The sequence below is a fragment of the Amphiprion ocellaris genome, chromosome 22 (assembly GCF_022539595.1).
Source record: "Amphiprion ocellaris isolate individual 3 ecotype Okinawa chromosome 22, ASM2253959v1, whole genome shotgun sequence".
NCBI classification, from domain to species: Eukaryota; Metazoa; Chordata; class Actinopteri; family Pomacentridae; genus Amphiprion; species Amphiprion ocellaris.
Window position 1 is genome coordinate 2,220,611 of NC_072787.1, and position 27,308 is coordinate 2,247,918.

General features: G+C 38.5%; 2 protein-coding genes across 2 annotated transcripts; one reads left to right on the forward strand and one right to left on the reverse strand.

The window, feature by feature from the left end:
- Window positions 1–141: 141 nt before the first annotated feature.
- On the reverse strand, window positions 142–18,666 carry plag1 (pleiomorphic adenoma gene 1). The gene is made up of 3 exons (XM_023300004.3): window positions 18,521–18,666; window positions 11,013–11,369; window positions 142–10,810 (listed from the first exon to the last, which is right to left on the reverse strand). The coding sequence occupies exons 2-3, from the start codon at window positions 11,258–11,260 to the stop codon at window positions 9,625–9,627; spliced, it is 1,434 nt and encodes a 477-aa protein (XP_023155772.2). The 5' UTR covers window positions 11,261–11,369; window positions 18,521–18,666; the 3' UTR covers window positions 142–9,624.
- A 322-nt stretch (window positions 18,667–18,988) lies between these two features.
- Window positions 18,989–26,986, forward strand: chchd7 (coiled-coil-helix-coiled-coil-helix domain containing 7). Its single transcript, XM_023300002.3, has 4 exons — window positions 18,989–19,264; window positions 24,207–24,266; window positions 24,369–24,467; window positions 26,439–26,986. Exons 2-4 carry the CDS (start codon window positions 24,213–24,215, stop codon window positions 26,541–26,543), a joined length of 258 nt encoding a protein of 85 aa, XP_023155770.1. The 5' UTR covers window positions 18,989–19,264; window positions 24,207–24,212; the 3' UTR covers window positions 26,544–26,986.
- Window positions 26,987–27,308: the final 322 nt, after the last annotated feature.

A 27,308-nucleotide genomic window follows, 5' to 3' on the forward strand; every position in this document is an offset into this window, starting at 1 on the left:
TGCCTGCTGTTGTATTTATTTATTTGAATGATGTGCAAACTGTGTGGGCTGATATGAAGTGAAACAGCTTCCAGGACCCACTGATTTGTGTAGAAGCACAACACATAGACAACATCACTGTGAAGAAGACATTTCTAGGAATCACCAAACAGACTGGCGGTTGGATCCTTCTGGTATGTTTATTGAACTTTCATTACATTGAGTAAAAACACTGGAGTTGTTGACTGCAGCTCTTCTCTCTCATAGCAGCAAAATATGTGAATCAAATCAGGTTATTCTGCCAGACAATAAATAATCTGCTTCTTTGGATGATGTCAAGGTTTAAAAAACAACAGATAAAAGTTGCAGCATTAATATTTATTTTTACACAACCTATGAACATATACATATATATATTTACTTATATATATGTGATTTACTTTGCCTATATTTATAAAAATACAACAGTAGTTTGTAAAATAAACTTGAAGTAAAATATTGAGAATTTGCAATCTATCATTGTCACAGGATGGTACTGGTAAAATCCAACAAAAAGCAAAACCAACAGAGCTGGAATGCAGTTCATCTCTGAACCTTCTCAGCTTATTTTGAATGGCATCATGCGGTCATGTTGTCACGTTTCTCAGCATCAGCACCGACGTCTCCGTCAGAGCAACCTTCCAACATGACTCCCAATATCACAACACAGAGCTGTGTGTTTCTGGGTGGGTGGTGGGCAGAATATTACAGGCAAGTCTGTAAAAAGACTACAAAAGTCACAGTACAATAAAAAATATATGTAGCTATATAGTACAACCAGGCACACACATGCCAACTGTTTAGCAAACTAGATACTTTGTACAAACGGTACATTTAAGAACTAGAAAAGAGGTCTGTAGCACCTTAAGGAGCTTTAGAAGTATGTTAGCAGCTTGATCCAATACCAAAAATATATTGCAGTATTGCAGTGTTTCTTACATACACATTCATCAAAGTTCACTGGTACCACTGAAGCTTATAAAGAAGTCTGACATGAACCAGGAAAGGTCTGCGCCTCTCACCAAACAGCATCTCCTTTCCCTCAGTCACTACACAACCACGGGCGACATTCTGCCTTCCTCTTCCTTTGTCCCAGGACTGTTTAGATTAGCTTTAGAGTTACGAAACTCAAATCTGGATCGCCTCTACTACTCTCGATTACATAGAAATTTGTATTCTTTCAGCTTTGAGCCACAGTCGTTGCTTTTACTGTCCCCTTATCAGATCCCTAGATTCTGTCATACAGTCCATATGAGTCATGTATCAAGTTAGTATTGCAGCTAACTGATCAAATTTGTGTTTATGCAACAGCTTACAGACAGAAGCCACTAAGAAGTCAAGTAATATGTTTTCATGATGTCCCACTGACATCAGAGGAGGACAGAAGAGTGAAAAACGCCCTGGGAGTGACTGAACATATATATCTCCTATTTAACATCTGAACAACCCATGGCAACATGATACAAATAAGTGCTATAAAACTGTCCATTTAAGCAAAATTATTGTCTGAGTTTTTACCTAAACCAGCGGATGAATTGTCAAAGGCCGTCTGAAAAACCCGGCAGGCAAAAAATCTGTGTTTAAAGGTTCGCCATTTGCTAACAGAACCCTCAATGAGTTACAGAGAACACTTGTGCAAGTAAAGCAACAATGACACTTTGATAGGAAAAACACTGTCAAAATTGTACCTGTAAAAATAAAACATTTTATATTGTATTTACAAGTTATTGTTCTCTAAAAGAGCTAAATATATCATCTATAAATTTTGTAATAAAGGTTTAAAACAGAGGGTACTGGAGGAAATAAAGGCATTCAATTTACAAAAAGTGCTATGATTACAAAAAAAAATAGCGGCTTGCTAATATCTCTTGTAAAACCACAAACCTTCACACGGTACAAATAACACGTTTTCATAAATGGTCTGAAACATTACACATTCAGCTCTACATTTTACAGAAACACATCGTCTCCATTCATGACTCATCAAGTCCTGTCATTCAGGAAGGAAAAACTCCAGCTTAATACTTCTAGTTTAGCATTTTTTTCTGAATCTTGGAGCCCAAAGCAAGATGAATATGTGAGGTAAGTGATAACACTATTGGGTTTTACATGCATCAAACATAAGACACACTGCGGACTGCTGTGGTGGAACGGAGACTTCCAAAGTTTCCAGAACTATGTCTCATATGTTATCTCACTTAATGGACCTGTATACATCAGCTAACATCACCTTTGGGAATTTTCATCCTTCAGTTATGTTGGTGGAAAGTACACTAAAGAAAACTTTTATACCTCATTTACAAAAGAAGGCACAGTATTCAAATAGTGAGCAGAAAGTTCACTCTAGTGAACAGCAGTTGGACAAAATAATGTTGATTAAAGGCCCACTTAGACTTCGTGGGCCCCTTAAACACCCCCTCACTTGTCAGTTTGTTCACTACTTTGCTCATTTGATAAACTTTAAATATCAAATCAAATGTTGTTTAAATTGAAGTAATAGCCTAAAACTGTCTGGAGAAAGCAGTTTAGTGAAACTGAGGTCACTTCATACCAACTCACCGAACTATAAGTTCAGGACTTCTTTAAATACAGTTTGTGATTTTTGAAATTTAGCCCTCAGAGCTACTTTTTATCATCTTTGTGACTCCTTCTAAGCCCCATCTGTCACTTTTCCCCCACTGTATGATATTATTACTCCGCCAAGAATGCGACAGAGTTATGTTACGATCGGCGTATGTTTGTTTGTCTGTCTGCCTGTTAGCAACATTACTCAAGAACAGACCAACGGATTTGAATGAAATTTTCAGGGAAGGTCAGAAATGACAGAAGGACCAAGTGATTAGATTTTGGCAGTGATGTGGCTTATATTCTGGATCCACAGATTTGTTAAAGACATCTGCATCTTTGCGAGATAGCAGCACGGCGTCACTGTAAAGGTATGTGTCCACTAGATCTGGCAATTTCCCGCATCCCATTCATCATCTATGTGAAACGCACTGTGTTAATGCTGGTCCGGTTGCGGTGCGTCTCTCCAGAGCAGGCCACAGCTCATTTGCATAAAGTAGACTCGACTTCTACTTTATGCAAATTCGATGCAGCGAACGGAGGGAAATCATACGATAACTGAGCAGCCTTGCTGGAGTACTGTGCTCTCTGCGTGCTTTTCTTGTCTGGATTTGTAAAGGTACTCCATGAAACCCTGAGAGTAACTTGGATCTGAACAGTTGTTGGTGAATGTCTGACAATAATCCACTCAATAATAATCATTTTCTATTAAAATTGTTTAATTTTTCTATTAAAATCCAATTCATTCATATCTTGAATGGTTTTCACTTTCTCCTGCAAAGAAATTCTGACTCAGTTGGATTAATGTGGTTCTACTTTCTGTCTAATGTTGAGGTCATAGTGGGTGGCGGTTAATATTGACTGTAGGTATATTCAAAAAATGAAAATTGATGATGTTCCTGACATTAACAAAAACTGAAAATCGAAGTTAAATTAAAGTAGACTTTATGACAGAGCTGTCGTATTGAATTGCGTCAGATTCTGTGGTCCTGCTTAAAAACAGACTGGCACAGATCTCGCTAAATGTAATTTCAGGGCTGAAAAACTTGTTTTTGAAGGTTTTTGAATGTAATGTTTTCCAAGAAGGATTGCTGTCAATTCATTAAAACTTATTTTAGGGATAAATGTTAATATTCAGTGCAGGTACATAAAATTGAAATGCATTCTTGTATTTGTTGTCACAAAAAAAAGGCTTTGTAATCATACTTTTCACTATGCTTAATAACATAATCACTGATTTATTTATGTGAATACTACACAGAATCAAAATATTGTTGCAGGAAAGTAAAAACTAGGGGCAATAATAGTTTTTGAAAATTGAGAATTTTCATTCAGATAGAACAGTGTTTGTTGTTATTAAACTGTTTACTATAAAACATTCAACAAAAAACATCTATTGACAAATTGTCCTTAAGAGTTTGTAGTGAGTGGAGAGAAAAATAAGTGTTGAGTGAGTGGGAATAAAATTATGCTTTTTGGATCTATGCCCCTCAATTTTCTGTATCATTTGATTTAACTCAAGAATGATCAGGTCAAAGGATAATTCAGTAAGATTATGAATCTGTTCAGACATTTGATGTCAGCTTTCAGCACAGATTTTGGGATTCGGTGCTTCACACATTAACTGTATAAGAAGGGAGGTTAGAGTCTAGCTAGCAACAGCTGACATTCTGTGTGTTACTTCAGGATTTCCTACACAATCCTTAGTAGGGAAATCTAAATTTCTGTTGGTTGATGAAACCAAATCTTCTAGTTTTTAGCAGTTTTTCATAGATGCTTTCTGTCGTCCCCAAAAAAGAACATTTTCTCCTACGATTTGCAAAGCAATGCTCCGGTATCTGACAGTAAGTGTGCCGAGGTCATAAATGAGGCTCACCAAAACTGGTACATAAGAAGTGATCACTGCAGTAACTCTAGTATTCAATGCAAAACAACATTTAAAAAAATCTAAATATACAACACAATCAATAGAGGTAACAAGAAGTGCTCGTCTTGTGTGCCAAGGCGATGCATCAGTGCTAACCGTAGTTTACTATCTAATCCTTTTTGCAAAGACATATACTGAACCTCAACTTTTCACACAGAATGTCCACTTATTATTACAGATGTATTCTGTATCTGTTCATTCCAGCATGCCACTGAAAGCCAAGACTCCACGTTTTTAATGACTATTCAAAAGAAAGAGTAAGTCTAGTGCGTCTTTCAATCACACATGCCTTCTGAAATGTTGGAATTATTAACAGAATATAGAATAATAAGTGAAAGGTGCTGCTAGTGGATGTAATGGATAACCTGTGGGAAGCAGCATAAACAAATACATATGTATTTGTGCCATTTTTACACTTTGAATTTAGATGACAGCAAACCACTGATATGCTAAAGTACTGCGTGGTATATCACACACCAGTTCTGTTTATTTTGTCTGATCTGAATATGATTAAATTGAGCAGGAAGGCTACTCATGCATTATGAACAGGGAGCACAGTTTTAAATGTATATGTTTACTGTATGGACTGACTGAAGCACTGAGGACTCTGTCTATTGGAGGTGAAGTGGAACTACTGCTCACCGATACCTTTCACTCTCAAAAGCAAACATCAAACACTGTTTCATCAGCTGTCAACACCTGCTGGGCAGAGCTTTGCAACATGGAGCATCACTTTACTCTAAATCCCTCAACTGACAAATGCCTAATGACCAGGCTGCATGAGAAGGAACTCTCCTGGTGGTTTGGTTAGAGGTGGAAATAACCAAAAAGAAAACAAAAAGAGGATACAAAAAAATCTAAATGTCAACTGACCTTTTGAAAAAAAACATGTAGATTGTATGCTAATTTCTTTATTTTCGAAATGCAGGTGTAGTTCATTTTAAAAAACTTGTTCACTCCTCCTACAGATATCGATCCATTCTGGTAGTTTTGCTTAGTCTTTGAGACATCTACTTCACCAGAGCAAAGAACGCAAATTGAAATTAATTTGTGGAGCTCAAAGTATCCAAATTTTCATCACAATTGAAGAAATTCAGGGACAAACATTTTTCTTATGACAGTATCCCAGTTACTGAGGACAGTTTTTACTGATTACTCCAACAGCCATGTTTTAAATGAAAAAGTTCTAATTATGTTCATTGTTCCAACCCTGTCACCAGACAAGAATGCTTAAGACCAATACTGGACCATTATAAAAAGGCCTAGCTTCTATTTAATAATATATTTTTTTTATTCTATTGGTAAATTGTGTTAAGATTCATCCTTTCTACAGTTTCTGTGCAGCACAACTTTTGGTTAAGTTGAGGAGGGTTATCAAAAGAGGTGTAGGTCTGTAACAGAACGCTCATCAACTCAACCTCATTGGATGTAAAATGAGATGTGGAGCCCAGTCCCTTCCTCAGCTCCTAAAGATACCAAGCATAATCTTCTAGGTTTTAATTCTAGTGGAGAAGAGGCAGAAGTCTCTGAGGCAGTGAATCCAATCTAAACTCTGTGCTTGGTTAGACACAGTGCTACAGCAGGGTTGTTGGTGCGTTTTAGGGCATCAGCGTTTTAGTTTCCTCATTGCAGGTTTGGGCAATAGACAAGAAAAGTCATGAGATAAATTCACTGTCAGGACTGATTCGAAAAAAGGTTTTCCATCTCCTCTTACATATGTTTACTGTTTTTCAAAAACATCCAAAAAAAACCCTTAAGCAGCATAAAAACTTTTTCTGCAAAGTTGAGTATTTAAAAAAATTTTTTTTGCCATGTTCTTTAACCTTTTTGAATATGATACTTCAAACTGCGAATAAAGGCACTTTGTGGAAACATGTTAGTCTAAATATATTGTTCTCTCTCAGCCCTCAAATCACTTTTCAGAGGTCTCCAAAACATATACAGTTGTCAACAAAAGTTTAAAGACCATGCATATCGTGGCAGTACTGAGTTTCCATTAACTCCTAAAGCTCCTACATCAACATAATTTTCTATGATGAATAACTGAAACACATGGATCTTTGTCACAAAAAATAATCATTTTGGTTCTTTTGTAGATCTACTGAAAATATGACAAAATCTGCCAGTTCAAAGATACACATACAGCAACTTGAATGATCAGTTTTGGTGATGTAGAAAACTGTGCTAATCAAATTTCCTTAGTGGCATAGCCTCCTAACTTTTTGTGAGTGATTACAATGGACTACAGTTGCTCACTTCTCTGCGCCAACTAAAACAGGATCCATTTGATGCACTAATTAGACTCTGCCACAAACACTACAATGGGAAAGTCAGCAGAGCACAGATCTGAAAAAGCAAATAATTGACTTGAACAAGTCAGAAAAGTCATTTGGTGTTATTTCAAAGATGCCTAAGATGCCAAAATCAAGTGTGCAAACAAGTATCACTGCAAAAATCAGGAAGAATATGTAAACTATCACTTGCTGTCGAGAGAAAATTGGTCAGGATGGTCAAGAGTCAACCAAGAATCACTAAACAGCAGGTCTGCAATGAACCAGAAGCTGCTGGAACACTGGTGTTAGTGTCCACAGTCAAGTGTGTTCTACATCACCATGAGCTGAGAAGCTGCAATGGAAGAAGGAAGCCAGTTTTCCATGGACGGCACCTTAAAGCTCGATCGCAGTTTTCTGCTGATCACTTGAACAAAGGAAAGGCCATCTGGAGGAAAGTTCTGTCATCAGATGAAACAAAAATGGAGCTATTTGGCCACAATGACCAGAAATATATTTGAAGGAGAGAAGGTGAAGCCCTTAACCCCAAGGACACCAAAACCTATTGTCAAACATGGTGGTGGTAGTATTATGCTCTGGGGCTGTTCTGGTGCCAGTGCAACTGGTGGTTTACACGAAGTAAATGGAATGATGAAGAAGGAGGATTACCTCCATATTCTTAAAGAAAACCTAAAATCATCAGCTACAAGGTTGGATCTTGCTGGGTCTTTCAACAAGGCAATGACCCCAAACGCATATCAAAAGCAGTAACAAAATGGGTAAATCGGGCTAGAATTAATGGTTTAGACTGGCCTTCCCAAAGTCTTGACTTAAACCTCATCGAGAATCAGTGAACTGTGCTAAAAAAAAAAAAAAAAGAGTCTCTAACTGAAAGCCAACAAATTTAGTTGATATGCACCAACTCTGTCAAGAGGAATGGTCAAAAATACTACCAGAAGCTAGAAACTTGTGAATTGCTATCAAAGCACCTAACTGAGGTGAAAACAGCCAAAAGACATTTAACCAAATATTAGATCTGCTGTATGTATTTTTTGACTCAGTAGAATTTGTCATAATTCCAGAAAACCCATAATAAATCTATGAAGGAACCAAAATGCACAACTGCTTTTTGTAACAAAGGTGCATGGATTTCAGTGGTTCCATCATAGAAAATTAAGAGTTGTAGGAGTCATTGAAATCCAAACACTGCCCTGATATACACGGTCTCTACAAGTTTACATAATCTTTAGTTCACGACTGTGAATTCAGACAATTCATTATCACACATTTGTGATGACTAGTTGGGTAATGACTTGAATTAGCAACTAAAGCTGGCTCGGACAAGCTTCGTTCAGGAGCAACTCTAATGAGGATGTTTCGCGATAACTGGGGTATGCTGGATGCGCTTCATACAGAGTGAATGGCTGTGATTTTGTGTGTCATGGTTAAGACTTGAGACTTTTCTGTGTAGAACGTGGTGCCTGTTATCCCTGATACATGGGTGATCGTAGCTCTCCAATTAAGGGTGCTGCATTAATTGTGTGGTGGAGCGGGTGTTGACAGGGGAAAGGGGGATGATAGCCTTTGCTGTCAGCTCACTCAATATGACGATATACACTAATGAGGTTAGTGAGATCTGAACAATCTACAGTAATGTGTCAGCTGTTAGCAGCCATATTTGTTTGTGTTTGGTGGATTTGGGGTGGGATAGCCAAGTAACCCCACAAAGACTAATTTCACTTGACCAACTACCAAAATGACATGTAAAACTATTGCTCCTTGCTTCCTACTCAGCACTTTATTCATCATAATTTGGGTGAACCTCTGATTTATTGGTCGATTGATATTAATTTAACTTTAATCTTTTTGATTGATATTGATCAAAAGGACCAAAGCGATGATTTTTACAAGTTTTAGCCTACCTATTACTAATCTAATGAACATTAACGTTCTTTTAAAAGAAAAAAAGTACATATTGGTCCTTTAAAATCTTTCTACAACTAAAAGAAGGAAAAAAAGGTCAGCTGAGATGTCAGACAACATCGTGAAATACAAAGTGCTTCATGACAAACCACATACACATGGAAAATCTGCATACTAAGGTAAACCTATTCAAAAGCACTGTAGTTTGGTAAAGAAAAGTCACTGCAGTCAAATTACTATTGTCATTCATTTATGTGAAAATTCTCCAATGCACAAAAGACTAATTTATGTATAAACTGGCACAGCTACTACTGTCACTGCTTAGTAATGTCCACACTGTTGGTGAAAACAGTTTTTACTCCTTTCCACATGGTGTGTTCTTGTGGTGACATTAGTGTTGCAGTGTACAGAGCTGTGCTGCACTTAAATATGTTTAACTGGGGTTTAGAAAACATAGCTGAAGATTACAGCTTGTGCTGCAACTAAAAATAAATATTCTAGTCTGCCTGTGAAGTCTTTTCTCTCTCAAAATCAGAAATTAGTAAAAGTAGAACCTATGAATTTGGAAGAGTATGCATAAACAGAGCAAATAGGATCATTGTCCTGCTATTTTGAGATCATTAAGGAACTGTGGTGGTGAAGACTTGCCAATCTGTCATTAAAAAACTTGTTTTTCCAAAAGCTGACATTCCGACAGTAGCCATCAGGAAGTCGATTAGGGCAACTGTAGTGTGGAGGTGTGTTCCTGCTGCAGACAGTGTTAGCGTCTAGTCATGTTATTATATCATGGTCAGAAGTGCTAATATCTTTAAACATGCATTACTGGAATCTGGTTTGGTTGTCTATCTGCTGGTGTGGTTTTGTAACTCATGTGTGTCAGTGTGTTTGAGTGCAAGCGTGTCAAGCGCAGTACATACTGGGTCACTGAAAAGCTTGGTGGAAGCGGGGCAATGTGGTGGGTGTGGTCAGGTTGGATATGAAGGAGGAGGGAAGCCCTTGAAGTGGACTCTCTGCAGCTTCTGAACCTGTGGGCGCCTGGGGAGGCAGCTGGGCAAGAGTTGTGGGCTCTTCATTGGGTGGAAAGGTGATACCCTGCCCTCCGCTGCCTCCTACCTGACTGTATGGAGGCCCATTGAGTGGCAGGAAGTTGAAAAGCTGTGAGAAGTCCATTAGAGATGAAGATGAGGCCAGAGAGTCGCCCACAGTGACTGCCACTGATGTAGACATTTTAGACAGGGACACCTCCTCGCTGGCTTCCTCCAGCACACTAACTTGAGGCACCAACTCAAGTTTGGAGGAAGAAAGTTGGGGTTCTTGGGCTGCAGAGGATGAGGAAGGCATGCTGCTCTGCAGCTCCATCAGGTAGGTCTCCAGGTCTCCCTTTAGATTCTGCTCCCGCTCCTGCGAGGAGACAGCGTATGAGGTAAAGTTGGAGCCCAGAGGATACTTTAAAGAAAATGGATGTGTGGAGGTGGGGAAAGGCTCTGTGTCCAGGATGGGGCCTGTGTACATGTTGAGCTGGTGTGGCCTTGGTGTCAGCATTCCTGGGAGCTCACCCTTGATGCTCCCAGACGCCAAGTCATAGACGATGGGCTCCAGCGAATCAGCTGGCTCAGTTTTTACTCTCAGCAGCTCTCGGGCATGGCTCTTTTTCACATGGCGTGTCAGGTGGTCCTTCCTACCGAAGCGCTGGGCACAGTACTGACAAAGGAAGTCCTTGCGTCCGGTGTGCACAACCATGTGGCGTCGCACATCTTTCCGGGTGTAAAATCGTCGCTCGCAATGTTCACAGCGATGCTTTTTCTCTTTGGTCCCGCCAGAGGACTTGCCAGCATGTGTTTTGAGGTGTTCCAGCAGAACCCCAGTGCTAGGAAATGGCTGTAGGCACACTTGGCAGGTGAGGTCTCCACTGTTGGCTGCATGCAGGGCAAGGTGGCGTTTGAAACCCAACTTGGTGTTGTAGCTCTTGCCACACTCCTGGCAGGTGAAAGCCTCCTTGTGTGGGTCGTGAGTGTGTAGATGATTCTTTAAGTGATCCTTGCGGTGGAACATTTTCTCACAGTATGAACACTTGTGGTTTTTTTCTGGCGAGTGAGTTGCCATATGCCTTGGAACACAGATACATTCTATGAGCACTCAGAATTGTTGCAATCAGGTTTAAAGTAGGCATGCGTTACACATAAACACAAGAGCTGAAAACTAGTACTCATCAACACATCATTCTGATTACTACACATCACTATGTTACCAAAAGTGTAAAGAGATAAGCAACATGCTGCAGCCTGCTATGAACTGCTGCTTGTCTGTACCGTAGCAGCTTGTATTTGGAGACGAAAGCCTTGGTACAGTCAGGGTGGGAGCAGCGGTAAGGTCTTTCCCCTGTGTGTGAGTACGAGTGCACCTTCAACTTCTCCAGACTGTTGAAAGCTTTCTGACACTCCTGGCAAGGGAAATTCTTCTTCGGCTTCCCTTCTGCTCTCCTGCGCCTCCCTGTGGATGGTGCAAGCTTGGCTTTTTCCAGGATGTGGTCACGGTGGTCCTGGGTTCCCGTGGCCATTGCACCCTAAGGCAGACCAGCTACACTGACAGGGGCACGATGCCCGACTAGTACTGTTGCAATTGTTTTATCCAGTTTTATGTGCTCAACATCGCCCGGACTCAGGGCTCTGAGAGGGAAGGTGGGGGTGGGGGGTGGAGGAGAGAGAAAGAGAGAGATCATCAGAGAAGTTCAAGTTTCTGACTGAGGTGCTGGCAGGACAAAAACACGAAGACACTGATAAAATCTACATCAGAACAAATGGACACAAACAAGGTTGATAAGTTACTGAGGATGTCGTGCTCGTTGGCTGGACACGATGCTCTTTGGCTACTATGTGTTTTTTCTTTTTTTTCCAACACATTCACGATATGTAGCCTATTGCTTGTGTTGGTGTTACTGCAGTTCGCATTGTGTACACACTTGTAATGTATTTACTCTAAAGACTCATGCTGCAGTTCGTATTTCTCTGCAATACAGTGCTCACAATGTTAGGCTGTTTATAACGCTTTCTCTCACCATGGGAAATCAGTATTTTTGTATCTTTCCCATTTACTAAAAAAACACGAGGGGATTTCGTGGTTGGTTGATCACATTTTGAGGTCTGATGAAACTGTGAGACAAAATCCAGTCTAGAGACAAGAAACAGCTATTGAAGAGGTGCGTAGCCCAACAATGAAACCAGGCAGTGAGGGTGAAAAGTGTTGATGTAGACTTTTTTTAAGGAAGCAGGAGGTAATGCTCAGTGACAAAACTCCATCTCCTGTAAGTGCTTTGCAAAATATAAGTCTTATATTGACTCTTAATGCAAAAAAAGCAACAGGAAGATTGTATTATGCATTAACAGTAATTTCACAACGTTTTGCAGAGCTGTCATAAGAGAACTGAAGAGAAATGTTATTTGTCCCCAGAGGACAACCAGCACAGAAGAAAGTTTGGTGAACAGTGAAGGAAGATGAGACCACATTGGGCTCGTTAGGAAGAAAGTTTTCTTTTAAAAATCTTCCTGATGGCAGCTTGGATAAAAGCCTGGTTGTGTGCAAATTGTACAACAAAGAGTTTTCTGATCACTGCAGCACTTCAATCTGACGACATCACCTCAATGTAAAACGGGACAGTACTGGTACCGGCTAACGGTGTAGCCATCCCATAATAGACCACTTTAGAAGACACTGAAAGTGCTTTAGTTTACAAAAAGTCTTAAAATGTTGAATATAATCACTATAGTTCCACTTTGCGTTTGCAGTAATCTGTGGATACAGTAGACAGATGAAAAATGCAGATAAATAGAAATGAAACAAACATTTTTGTTGTTTCACTAAATTGATTTTTTTTTGTAACCGAGATGTTTATTAACCTCTTCAACAAAATCCACAAACAAATAAATAAATAAATAATTTGCCATATAATTTTGTTTATGATCGATTTTTTTGTACCACAGTTGATACATTGGGCACTTTTGGCAACTTTTTGGTCACAACAATGTTGATTTTAGAAATAGAATCTAGTTTTGTCCTATTTATTTCACTATTTATACATTTGATGAGGTAGTAGTCTCAGAAACTCGTGTTAAATATGATACATATATGTCTATTCATTGATTCAGTCATCAACCAAAATTTAATTGAACACAAAAACATTGTTTATTGTGTCAAATATTGCTACTTGACAAACATGTGATTAATTGTGATGAATTAATTAATTACAAAGCTTCTAATTATTAGATACATTTTTAATCGAGTCCCATCACTAATTAAAATGAATAATCTAAAGCTGCCTTACTGACATAAATTTGTCTGGAAAGTCAAACATCTTGGTTGAGGCTTTTTACATTATTATATTTATTACTGTTTATGTATTTCCAAAAAGATGTTCACAATGAAATCATTAAATAATCAAACTTGCATGAAATTCCTGTACAGTTGTGCCTCATCTTCCACCAAAGTTTTATGTGAGCAATTTGAATAGTAGGAGAGTCAGGACAGCATGAACTCGTCACGGCATTAAAACATGATGACTCACTGTGGATGGACTTCATATTCTGTAGAATTATTGGAAAAATATCACTGCCCGACAACTAGGAAACACAGTAAAATAGTCTGCTTTGTGACAGCCTGACAGATCATAAAAGGATGCTCAAGGTGGCGGACAGAATCTAATAAAATTCTACATATAATATTAAACCAAAATGTGAAGCTACAAATTGAACTACACTAAATCTATGTGAATGTATTCAGTGTTATGATATAATGTGTTGGCGGTTCATTCTGGTCTTATGTAGCGTGGTAAAATGCTGGAATTGAATTAATAAAACACATTAAGTGTATATTTAATTTACATGATACATGATACAGGCACATGAGTGTATTTGTGATAATATAAAAATATCAAGTAATAATATTTTTAACAATAAGACTATGAATAACACTGATTTCCTCTAATTTATTCTGTAGTCTCCATCTACAACTTTGTTCCTCTCAGGCCTCTACTCTTATTTGTCCCACTCATATAAAGAAAGGAAGAATAACATGTGAATGATTTAATTATGACATTTAAACAAATTAGCTTAGCCATTTCCAGCTGCTGTTTTACTTCTCTTACCTGAGAGAAAAAAATACCACAAAAAAGCACACCTGCCACCACATTCCCACATTAGACTATGATTTAACTTTCACACAAAGCTGAAAAGACTAACTCACATATGGAGACTTCTCAGAATAATTTTACAGGTGTTTGCATGATTTGCATTCTGGGGTAAATTAACAAAGAGATCAGATAATTCCTTCTGCATCTTCTACCGTCTCCGTTTCACTGTGATCACATCTAACGAGTTCTCAGGCTGAAGAAGAATGAAACTTGTTAAAAGAATCAGTCTTTGAGTTCTTTGCTAGTGGAGTGAATGGTTGCAGTGATTTATACATTTCCAACAGAAATTAACTAAATTCCTGCAAACAACTGCATGGATAATAGCTAACTGTTGCACAATCATTTAGAGCAGGGGTGTCAAACATTTGGCCCAAACCGGCCACCAAACCAGCCACCAAACCGGCCACCAAACCGGCCCTCCAGAGGGTCCAATCTGGCCCATCGGACCACTTTATATAGTGCAAAAATTACAGAGAAGTAGAAGTATTAAGCCTATTAACTATTAAGTAAGAAAAGTATTAGTAAAACAATAAATTAAAAAAGTTTCTAGACCATAACAAGTTGTTTTGATCATAAAGTAAAATATTAGATTGTTCTTTTGTCATTTTGTGTCTCGTTTTTGTAATATTTTGTCTTGTTTTTGTTGTTTTTGTTTTGACTTTTGTCATTTGCCTAATGTCACTTGTTCTTTCGTTTCTTGTTTTTGTCATTTTGCGCTTCCCTTTTTGTCTTGCTTGTGTTGTTAGTTTACTTTTTTGTCATTTTGTTTCTCGCTTTTGTCGTTTTTGGTCTTATTTTTGTCATTTGTCCATTTTTTGTCGCTTTGTAACTTTTTTGCCTGTTTTTTGTTTGTTTCCTGTCATTTTGTGTCTTGTTTTTGTAATATTTGTCTTGTTTTTGTTGTTTTTTGTCTGACTTCTGTTGTATTGATTATAAAGTAAAATCCTCTATTGTTCAGTTCCAGATGACTAAATGTTGTGTTCCTTTGTAGACACTGTGATCTGGAAGTTGTAATGTGGAAATGATGAACTGAGGCTGAATGTTGCTGAAACTGAACTTAATTTTCTTCAGAAATTTCCGGTTGTTCATGATGTTTTGCAAAAAGAGAATTCCTTAAATGTGGACATTTTTAGAATGACCTTTTTTGCACTAAAACAAAGGAACAATTAGGAGGTGTGGTTATTTATAGGTTATTATGCTGTGATTTTACTGGTCTGGTCCACTGGAGATCAAATTGGGCTGAACTAAAATGAGTTTGACACTCTTGATTTTGACTAATCAGAGCTTAGAATTTTGACAAACATAACTTTGCCATATCTAAACAAATATCATATAAAAGCTAAATGATTTCATTTTCATACTAACTCTTAATTAAATCATAATCCTACCTGTTGTAACATAAAACATATTCTGGAGCTCAATATTGTACCATTTCTAAGAATGTTAATACTATGACTGCACTAATCATATTCTGCATATCATTTTCATTAGCTGCCAAAGATACTAATATATCAGTCAAAACACAAACAAATAAAATAAAACGAAAAATAAATAAATGAAAAGACTTAGACAGAAATAACCAGAGCAGGAGCCTTAGCAAAGCCCGGTATTAAACAGAACAACAGAACACCTCCATCTGCAGTAAAACATCACTTTCTGCAGTCGGACTCAAACAGAAACTGTATTTCTGGCTTGAACAACATTTAAAGTCTCATTTGAAGCTAACATCTTGGTCACAAAGACCATTCATGCAATCAGCTGTCATGCTGAAACAAGAACATTCACTGTGGAAAAGCTCAGAACAGAACAGTTCCAGACTTAACCCTTGTGTTGTCTCAACATCCTGAACACTCAAAAATGACCACTGAGCCTCTAAAATAAAGCAGCTCAACTGAATTTTCAACCAAAAATCTATTTTACACAAAGAACCAACCTGTCCTGCATCACACACTTAGTGAATATCTGTTTTTTTTTTTTTTTGCTCATCACAGGGCAGAAAGACTGGATTTACTCAGTGGAAACCACTCATTTGAATACGCCTGTTTTCTTCACAAAAGTAGAGGTTTAATATCACTATTATTGTTTAGCAAGCAGTAGTACTTGAATATCCTCAGAAAAGGACCAGAAATGTGCAGAAAGTGGCTTCAAATGCACTTTTTGAAGGGAAACTAGAGCACATATGAATCAATCAGTAGCACATACAGTTTTATTTTCTCATTGTGTGTTTTAGTCCACTGTACTGTGATTTAACTGACCCTCAGACAGTCTTTGTACCCTGGTGGTGTACAGTTTTAAAATACAAACAACAAGGATGTCCCATCGTGGCTTTTTTGCCAACTCTCAATTTCCAGTTCCGACATCAACCGATACCGATCTATGTGGGCTATTTAACTAATTTTATGTAACATAACATATGGAATTAACACATCATGCTTCATTTTATTGTGATGCCCCGTTGGATGCAAATGCAACAAGGCTTCCAAATGCAAACATTGTCTGTGCAAAACAAGAAAACTACTTCAACTGAAGTTGTGGAAAAAATGCCACATTTATGCCAGAACGGTTCACAATCTCCCTCTATAAGTTCAGTAAATGCCGTCGAAATTCACACATTATTTTGTCAGTTTTCATGATACGCAAAAAAAAACCCTGATAACAATATTGGCCAATATTACATTTTTATGCCAATATCGGGCTGATAATATCAGACATCCCTAATAAACAATGACGATGTGTCACTTTTTCTGATGCTGGGATCATTTTAGGAAAAGTTTCAAGTTGAAAAAAAGTTATTTAGGGGTTTTTCTCTGCTGTTTAACGTAGTGGCTGGGTCATTTTTGACCCTAAGACAGAGTGTCAAACTCATCTTAATCCAGGGGCCACATTCAGCCCAATTTGATCTGAAGTGGACTGGACCAGTAAAATCACAGCATAATAACCTATAAATAATCACTACTCCTAATGTTTCCTTTGTTTTAGTGTAAAAAAGTTCACATTTAAGGAATTATCTTTTTACAAAACATCATGAACAACCTGAAATGTATTAAGAAAAATAAATTCAATTTAATTGACACATTACAATTTACAGATCATAGTGTTTCTACAAAATATGTAGTTACAGGTACCTGGAACTGAATTATATATTTTACTTTATGAAAAAAATGACAAAAGTCAGACAAAAAAAAGACGAAAGAAAACAAAAACAAGACAATATATTACAAAAATGAGACACAAATTGGCAAAAAATTAGACAAACGACACAAGCCAAACAAAAAACCCCACAAAATGACACAAATGATACACAAAAGAACAAATAAAGCAAAACACAAAATGACAAAAATAAGATCAAAAACACAAGCGAGACAAAAAAGAAACACAAAATGACAAAAATGAGAAACAAAATAACAAAAGTCAGACAAAAAAAAGATGAAAAACAATGAAAACAAGATAAAATATTACAAAAATGAGACACAAAGGAACAACGAACAATCTAGTATTTCACTTTATGATCAAAATAACTTGTCATGGTCTAGAAATGATTTCAGATTTATAGTTTTACAAATTTACAATCTGCAGTTAATGTCTTCTCTGGAATTTTTACACTTTGAGGACCAGATTGGACCCTCTGGAGAAAAAGTTTTGGCCCTTGGGCCACATGTTGGACACCCTGCCCTAAGACAACACGAGGATTCATCCATGTCACATGGAGGCTTTATCTCCAGTTAAAGGTATAAAACAGGTGTAAACAGAGAGCTAAGCCAACACACTTCCTCTAAAGAACCATTTCAGGTCCAGTTTACCACTGAGCATCTCTCTGAGAACCAACAGCAGGTCTGAGCTGATCCAGGTTTCAGAGCTCAGGTCTGAACATCAGCTCTGAAACCTGGATCAGCTCAGACCTGCAGGACACCATGGTGTCTCAGTTCAGGCTGCTGCAGGAGAACATCTGCTAAATGTGAATTAACGTGCAGAGAGCAACCTGCCACACCATTCAAACCCAGCACATGTTCACTGTTGGTCCGAGCACATCTGAAGCATTGCCCAATTAAGTTTGCTTCAACTTCTCCCTCCATTTTGCTGCCTTATTGACAAGCAATTTCACGTTGTAGCAGCTTTGCAGCGTCCCTATGATCCGTGCTTAATACCTGCACAGGAAAAAACGCGATCCAGCATGCAGAAGAGAAACACCAGGACAAAATCTGACGTTTGTGTTCCTAAGGTAGATGCCTGATTCGATAAGGAGATGTTTACACATGATCAACTGTGCATATGAGGCAAGAAATTAATGTGAAAGCATGACATTACTTCTGAATCCAAGAGCCGGATCGCATCGCACTGCCGTTGTTAATATTAAAAAAAAATAAAAAATAAAGTGAGGAGGCTATGTTCAACTTTACTCAACTTTCTTTTCCTCTGGTGGTTCCTGAGCTCTATATCACTATATCCCCACTGACATTATTTATTTCTGAAAAATAACAACACTCTTGCCCTCCCTTGGTTTTGTCAGCGCTTCTAAACTGGGTACTGATTAACACAAACTTTTTCCCCCGCTCACCCCTCTCTCATAATTTGAATAACCCCGATATTTTAATTCAACAACTGACTAACCGTTTCCTTAATTTACATCAAACTTACCCTGGACGCTTTAACATCCTTTCTGTTGAGTTTTTCTCGACTTTCAACTATTTTCCGAATTTTTAATAATTTTTTTCTCATATTTTTTGCTAGACGCGGCGGGCCTGAAAATTGTTTGCTTTCTCCTCTTTCGAGCAGCCATTGTGTATGCGCTGCGATTCAACCACACTAGGACTTAGCCACGCCCACACCAAGTTCCGCCCACTTGTGCTTTTTGATTAGTTTAAAGCGCTGCCAATTTCACTTCAGTGTCACTTACGGTGCCTTTGAATTTAAGTCAAATTTTTGGGCCCGACAGATATACTGTCAATCGTTAATATTTGGTGTTGTCTATTTTTTAAAGATGGGACGACAAACTTGTCGGTCTTCGAATCCTATTGGCTTGTTAGACTGTCAGTCCACGCGGTTGGTTTTCAGGGGCTCCTATTGGCTGATGCTGCTGTCAGTCATCGGTGACGGTGTGGCTGATTTTCCTGGTGCGCTGTTAGCAACCACAGTGGAGCTAGTGACTCGTGTAGCATTATCAGGGTGCTGGATGGACTATATAGCTGCTCGTAGCTTTCACAAACAACAGCCCTGCCGTCGTTTTACAGACTAAACATGTTAATGTCATTTTGACCAAAGGAAGAGTCAATAATCCTGCCAGTTATTCGGGACTTTTTGGATAACCTTCACTTGTGTGGATACGAGGCGGTTGCACAAGTCATTAGACTACCGCTGGATTAAAGGTGGCATTTATTAAAGGTAGGTATGAACATTGGATACCTGTGTTCAGCTCCAACTTTACTCATTCCATAGAAATAGTAAAGCTGCACCAATGTTTGGTCACATTAATGAAGGTCAGCCTGGTCGGCTGCAGTAGGAACGTTACATGTGAAGGGGAAACCTGCAGGGTCAGTTTATAACTGAGGGACTCGAGAAGTCTAAGGGTTATATGTTGTACATATTTTTATTAGAAATAGTTCCCAAACACATAAAAATGATCCAGAATGACGAGAAACGATCCAAGCTGACATAAAACTTGTTGAAAATGACTCAAAAATTGTCCAAAATTATTCAAAACTTGTCCAAAATTACTCTAAAATTGTCCAAAATGACTCAAAAACTGCCCAAAGTGACTTAAAAATGATCTAGAATTACAGGAAATTGGCCCAGAATGACATGGAATTTGTCCTAAATGACTCAAAAATTATCCCAAAGACACAAAAGTGATCCAAAATTTTCATTTCAAACTTTTATTTATTCTCGGAAGGTCATTGAGGTTTCCCTTATTTCCAGTGCCGTCGAGATTACAGACACATTAAAACCACAGCACAATAAAAGTACAGAATAATCACTGTGAACAATAATTTCATCAAAGATAAGGTAGATAAAATCAATAAAATAAAAGTAAATAAAAGTAAAATCAGGTAAAACAGTCGCAATGTGAAACACAATGGTTAGAAATCAAATTAAAGCAAATAAGATTCTTGAAGACATGTCACCTCTCATCTAAGAGGCTTCTCCAGTTTTAACTGGTGTAAATGTTTGTGAAACCAGGTGATCCAACAGCAAAGACAGTAATAAAAGGACATGGAGCTGCAGTTTACACAACAAAGGATGTGAATCTGCATATCAGGAGTAACTCAAGATGTTAATGATGGTAAAACTTTCTGAGGAGAGACCTTGTAACTGCATTATAGGTGTTTGATAAGTGGTGTCGCAGAACCCCTCCTCTCTTTGTAGATGGCTGTTCTAATTAGACACAGATGGCTTCCTTTACTCCTTTCTCAAACCATCTATCCTCCCTGTCCAAAATGTGGACATTGCTGTCTGTCAGGAGAGTTCTTCAGTGGAGTCCTGACTTCTCCAAATGAACACTCAGAGTCATCTCTCAAGTCAAAGCAAAGTTTTACTTGCGGCAGTTAGTCAACGTGAACAGAGCACAGTCTGAACAAGTGACTGACAAAGGTGAGAAACAGCGTAGTTTTGTACAGGCACAGAAGCACCAGTTACACATCTTGGTGCGTTATCTCTATTTTGCTGCTCTCCTGTGTGCTTGTGAAGTTGTTGTTTGGTCTCCCCCTGACCATGCACTCCTCGCTGCATCGGACTGCTTCTACATCATTGTTCTGTTTGTGTGTTGGTGTTTTATCCTTGGGATGAACCAGTTTTTGTCCTGGAGTGGGTCTGAAGTGCACTGGGACGTTAGGTTTGGAGAAAATCCTTCTGAGTTTTTCAGATACTCCAGTAGAACAACGTTGTTCCTCCTGTTTTCTTCACTGTTTGTTGTGCTGTTGTGTTTCCTAGGTCTTTTTTAGATTTGATGAAGGCCCAGTTGGGGTAGCCACAGTTCTTCAGTGTTTTTCTAATGTGGAAATGCTCCTTCTGCTTCCCGTCTGCATTGGAAGGAACATTCTCAGCCTGGTGCTTTAAGGTTCTGATGACCCCAGTTTTATGTTCCAGTGGATGATGGGAGTCAAACAGATATTAGTCTGTATGTGTAGTGTTTCTGTAGACTTCAGAGTTGAGGCCTCCATCCTCCTCAACATGCACAGCACAGTCTAAAAAAGGCAGCTGATTATGCTTCATAGCTTCCACGGTGAACCTGGCGTTGCTGTCCACCAAGTTCATGTGCTCTGGGATGGCTTCAACTTCTTGGGCTTTGATTTTGACCCAGGTGTCGTCCACATATCTGAACCAGTGGCTAGGAGTTGTTCCATGTAGATGTTTGCCACTGTGGGTGACAGCGGAGAGCCCGTGGCACAGCTGTGGTTCTATCTGTGGAAACCTTCATTGTATTTGAAGTACGTGGTGGCCTGGCAGAGGTGCAGCAGGGCACATGTCTGGCTGAGGATGAGGCTGGTTCTGTCCTGCAGAAGTTGTTTTCTGACAGTCTCCACTGTCTCTGATGTGGGAATGCATGTAAAGAGTGATGTGACATCAAATGGAACCATGGTTTCATCTGAGACCAGTTTCACTTTCTGAAGCATGCTGGCAAAATCAGTGACGTTTTGGCTGTGATGAGTGGCGTTTCCAACCAGTGGTGCCCAGATAATGTTGTAGGAGGCAGAGTTGATGCTGCTGCTGATGGGTCTGAGTGGTGCTCCTTCCTTGTGGGTTTTTTGGATGACCATATATGAATGCTGTGCCTTCTTCAGGATAAAGCCAGTAGTAAGATGGGCGATCACTGTCTTTCTCGAAAGGAACTTCTTACATATAAGGTGAAACGTCTTCAAGAACCTGTAAGAGAAATGCTCTTGTTTCCTACTGAAGCTCGTGGGGTTACGCAACAAAATGTCTTCCTGTAAGTGCAGTGGAAAATGCTAGAAGGCCGTGAAAAAACAACTTGCCTCATAAAAATTTGAATCAGACTGTTCAAACAGGTTCAATCTTAAAGAATTTGAATATCACGAAAAAGTTGAATATTTCCCATCAGTTATTTAATAAAGAAACTGTTTTATCTATGCTACACTCATCACATGTGGAGTAAAATATTTCAAGCATTTTTACGTTTTAATTTGGATAAATATAAAAACATATCTAAATATTAGAATATTTTACTTTACATTTGAGTACATTTCTATTCAAACAGTATAAATACTATGCATATCTCAGTTCTTTTTTTTACAGAAATGTAATAACAGTGTAGTTGTCATTAATTATTGACTGCAAAGCTCTGCTAGAACAGTGCTTTTTTAAATAGTTATAATTTATAACTTACAACTTAGTACACTTCTATGAAACCTAAAAAAACAACTTTTTTCTTTGCCAATCAGATATAATTACAGTCAATAAATGAAGATGATCACTTTCATAAATCGAACTGTTGTGCGCACTGAAACAGTATATTGCATCAAAGTCCACTGTGAACTGCTAGCATTTCTCACTGGGATTTAAATGCGATACACGACCAGAGGGTGGCGGAAATCCTTTAGAAACAACCGTCCTGCATTCACTTGCCAGGTCAGGCAAGCATTATTCATATACACTGCCTGTCCAAAAAACAAAAGTCACCACTTGGATTTAACTAAGCAAATAGGTAGGAGCCTTCCATTGGATAATTACTGCAGAGATGAATATGTTTCAGCTGCATCAACTTATTTAACCCTAGCTGATGCAGTGAGAAGCTTCTTATTTCTGAAACAACTATGTTGGAAGACATATCCTGTGGTCATAGAAAGGATGTTAATCTGTCTCAGTAGGGTCAAATTACTGGCCTGAATCAAGCAAAGAAAACAACTAAGGAGATGAAACTACTAAACTCAGGTTAAGAACCTTCCAATGCATTATTAAAACCTGAAGGATAGTGGAGAACCATCATCTTCTAGGGAGAAATGTGGTCAAAACAAACTCTTAGATGATCGTAGGAAATCAACAGTAGAACTCATGGCTATGTTTACTAGTGAAAGTAAGAGTATTTCCACACGTACAATGCGAAGAAAACTCAAGGGATCGGGACTAAACAGCTGTAGCTCTAAGAAAACCACTGATCAGTGAAGGTAATCAGAAAAAAAGGCTTCAATTTGCTATGGAGCATAAAGATTGGACTCTGGAGCAAAGGAAGAAGGTCATGTGGTCTGATGAGTCCAGATTTACCCTGTTCCAGAGTGATGGGGGCATCAGGGTAAAAAGAGAGGCAGATAAAGTGAGGGTTAGGGTTAGAATAAATGCTGTGACATTGCAGAAGTTTATTGAAACAATGTCGCAGCGAATGAGTGCTGTTTTCAAAGCTAAAGGTGGTCCACTGAAATATTAGAGCATGCGACTTTTTTTTGGATGGGCAGTGTATTATATGTGCTTTACTTCATCACAACTGTAACTTAATAATTTGCAAATATTTACATAAATTCATTTCAAAATAAATGTACGAATATCAACATTTTAAAATTCATTGACTAGTTGCTATGGGGAGTTTGAATTCTTCTCTGCTCTACAGTGTCTGGTAGATTAATGCACTGCTTTAAAGTTGACATCTCATCTTTATAAATGGTATACTTGTTTTCATATATACTGTGTATTTGTTGTAATATTGTATATATAGGATGAAGTTTCAAGCTGCAACAGCACATCAGTATGTACATTTGCAGCTTCTGTTGATGGCAAAACTTGATATAAAGATTATTGTGTCTCTTACATTTGTCATCGTTATGCACACAACGGAATCCAATATTCTCATTTATCTGGAAAGGTAAACGAGAATATAATATAGGGATCAAAATGTCCAGCTTGTAAACGTGTGCACTGGACTAATTAAACATTAAACTAGTTTTCCTGACTGACGTTATGAGTGCTAGTAGTAGTAGTAGTATTGACTTTAAGTTAGGTTAACCTTGGCCATCTGTCAGCAGCAGCTTTATAACTTAAGCTCATGCTTCCCTGTGTATTTCTAAAGAGTATCTCAATGAGTCCATGACATATTCCTGATTTGTCTTTTTTTGTAATTAAAAACATGCTTTGACAACACTGAAGTTGTATTTGTTGTGGAGTTTCCATTTTAACTGATACTGGCTTTTAGAAATCCAAAAACTATTAAAATGAACTGAGCTGTAGAAATGTGAGTACTCCACTGTATGGCCCTCAGCTGCAGTCAGTTGTATGATGAACTTCATTACATCTTGTACACACACTCACAAAGAGAAGAGCCTGTTCATGAATAAAATCTATGCAAAAAATGAACCTGTTTATGTTATCCATCTATACACAGATCTAAATGGATAAAAAAGCACGAAGAGTCCGGAATGAGGATATTAACCCGTGCATTGAGGTAAGCTTACCGACTCTTCATGTGTTGCATTGTGTCCAGCATCTGCCTGCTGCTCCCAGTTCCTAACCCTGTTCTAAGTTTGTATCTGCTTCTATTTTTCAGGAAAGTGATGCCTCCCAGAAGTGTTTAGATGCCTACAACTATGATAAAAGCATGTGTTCAGCCTATTTCCAGAGATATAAGAACTGTAGAAAATATTGGGTGAGTGTCTGTTTCCCACGATTGAAGAGAACAAAATGAGGAACCTGGCAGGGACAAAAGTACAGTGAGCTATGAAGGATGTCTGTATATGATATTTCAAAAAATTATTAGAGTTGGATGCAGTACTGGCATGCTCATTATCACAGCGACTTGGGTTTGAATCCCCAGAAGACCTTTCTGGGGCGACTGTGGTTCAGATGTAGAGTAGGTTGTCCAGTAATTGTAGGGCAGGCAGTTTGGCTCAAGTACCCTCTACCTGTGCATGATGCTGAACCCCATATTCCTCCTGTACTGCGACCGTACATGGCAGTTCCACTGCCATTATTGTGATTATGTGTGCGAATGAGTAAGTAAAATAACCTAATCAAGTGCTCTAAACAAAAATAGATGTACAGTCATGGAAAAAATGATTAGACCACCCTTATTTTCCTCCAATTTTGTTCATTTTAATGCCTGGCACCACTAAAGGTGTACTACCTGAAGAATACAATGAACACGACAAAAAATGCAGCTGATTCCATAATACTTTATGTCCTATTTGACATGCTATGTCAGAAGCTGGTGGAGAGCAGCCAAGATGCATGGATGCAGTCATCAGAAACAATGGTTATGAATCAGTACTAGTACTACTAGAAAAGAAAAGAAAACATGGAATCCTAAAAGCTGTTTTTGGCAGAACAATGCCATAGCTACTGATGGAAGAACTGAAGTGATTTTGGTTATTATCAAGAAAACCATTGAAAATGTCTGATATCAGCTCTGAAACTAAAATGAACAAGAAATTGAGGAAAACAAGGGTGGTCTAATAATTTTTTCCATGACTATATAAGGACAGACTATTAACTATTCCAGCAGCTGACATGTTCATAAGTGGGAAGATACCAATGGTCCACATGCTCTATGTGCTTTACACTTCAGTGGGGACACCCAGTGGTTGGTCGGGGAATCTGCACAATGTGAAAGAGGATTTAGTACCTCATGATGGACCAAGTCCAGAAACACAGTTTACTCATGGTGTGCGATACTGCAAGATTTGGTATCGATCCGATACCAAGTAAATACAGGGCCAGTATCGCTGATATCGATACCGATACTCCAGACTAACTTTTGCAGTAGTAGATTTTTAAGATAATTTTTTTGTAGTTACTTTTGTAATGATACATACGATCTTTTCTTATAGTGGTTAGAAGCTAAAAATTATGATTGTGATTAATGATTATTTAATTTTGTACAGCACTAGTCTTTGTAATTGTCTCTGGCTCAGTATCTTCCTGCCTTCAGTCTGATCATCAGCTGGACCTCAGTCGGACTTCTCCCTCTCTGCCTCCTCTTTCCTCAGTGTTGGGTGAGGAATGTACAGCAGCTAAACAGCTCATTTTACACATCAGGCAGGAACAGACTGACGAAGCCACGGAAGAAATTAAAGCTATACTTTCCACCACTATGATCTGTGATGTAGCTGAGCCTGCTTACTTGTTTATCTGGCGCCGCTGCGTCATGTGATGGTACAACATCCAATCACAAGAGGAGGATTAGCTGCTGCTCCTCAGATGGAAGAGCTCTGATAGCCAATCAGGTTGCCGTTTGTTGAAGCGGCATCAGTGCAGACATACAGGACAGAAACTGAAACTAAAGTATCGATATCATTACACTGGTATCATTCAATATCAATACCAACGCTGGGATCGATATTATCAATATTTGGATCAATCTGCCCTCCTCTACTGTTTACTACACTTCCCACTGTGTGTGTGTGTGTGTGTGTGTGTGTGTGTGTGTGTGTGTGTGTGTGTGTGTGTGTGTGTGTGTGTGTGTGTGTGTGTGTGTGTGTGTGTGTGTGTGTGTGTGTGTGTGTGTGTGTGTGTGTGTGTGTGTGTGTCTCTGTGTCTCTGTGTCTCTGTGTGTGTGTGTGTGTGTGTGTGTGTGTGTAAATGGGAGCTAACTGAGCGTTTTGTGCTTGTTTCTTGGTAGCATACCATAATGGTGCAGAGGAGAAGAGATGGTGTGAGACCTGATATGCCCACTGCTGAAGAGAGGCTGGAGATCCTCGCTGCTATTGGAGGCAAACCGTACTGAGAGTGCTCATATGGACACTGTGAAGACCAGTGGGCCCAGGAGCTTTATTCACAGCCAGTATGTTGTGGTGATGTTAATGCACTGCAGTGGACCTATACGGTGCTACGGAAACCCACTTGTTCACGCTGAGGTTGAGTGGAATTGACTATTTATAACTGATTGTTATACAATAAAATGGAAATGGAGGAAAGTCAAAGAAAGACTAAATGTAAGATGGATTACTTATTTTGGTTTGGTGACACTGTGACTGATAGGTTATAGGAATATAACTGAAATGCTACTGAAGTATTATTTTAGTTTTTGTTCTAAAGAAAATGCGTCCTTCTTCAGTGTTTTGATTCGTTATGGAATTACAGAACCATTTTAAGAGTTAGTGGTATTACAAAACCAAAACCAGTAATACTCAGGGTACAACTGCTGAATAAAGTATACATATGCATAAACCCCAAAGTTCAACTCATTCACAATATAAATTGCTCAAGTGTGGAGGACTACTTCATCTATGATGTCTGAAACAAGCAGCCATCTGCAGGTCAGGTGTGCAGCCTGTGATGGAGGTCTAAAATGGTCTGGACACATTTTGTGAAACCTTTTGAAGTGTTAAATTACTGGAATATGGAATAATTGTCTTTAATATTTCAGTTTGACATCTGGGCTGTTTACACAGAGAAAAGTCCACATTGTGCTGCTTGGTATTTATATGTGACTACACCAAACAGGACAAGAGAAATAAAAGCTGTATGAGAAGATTAGGAGGAAAGTAGC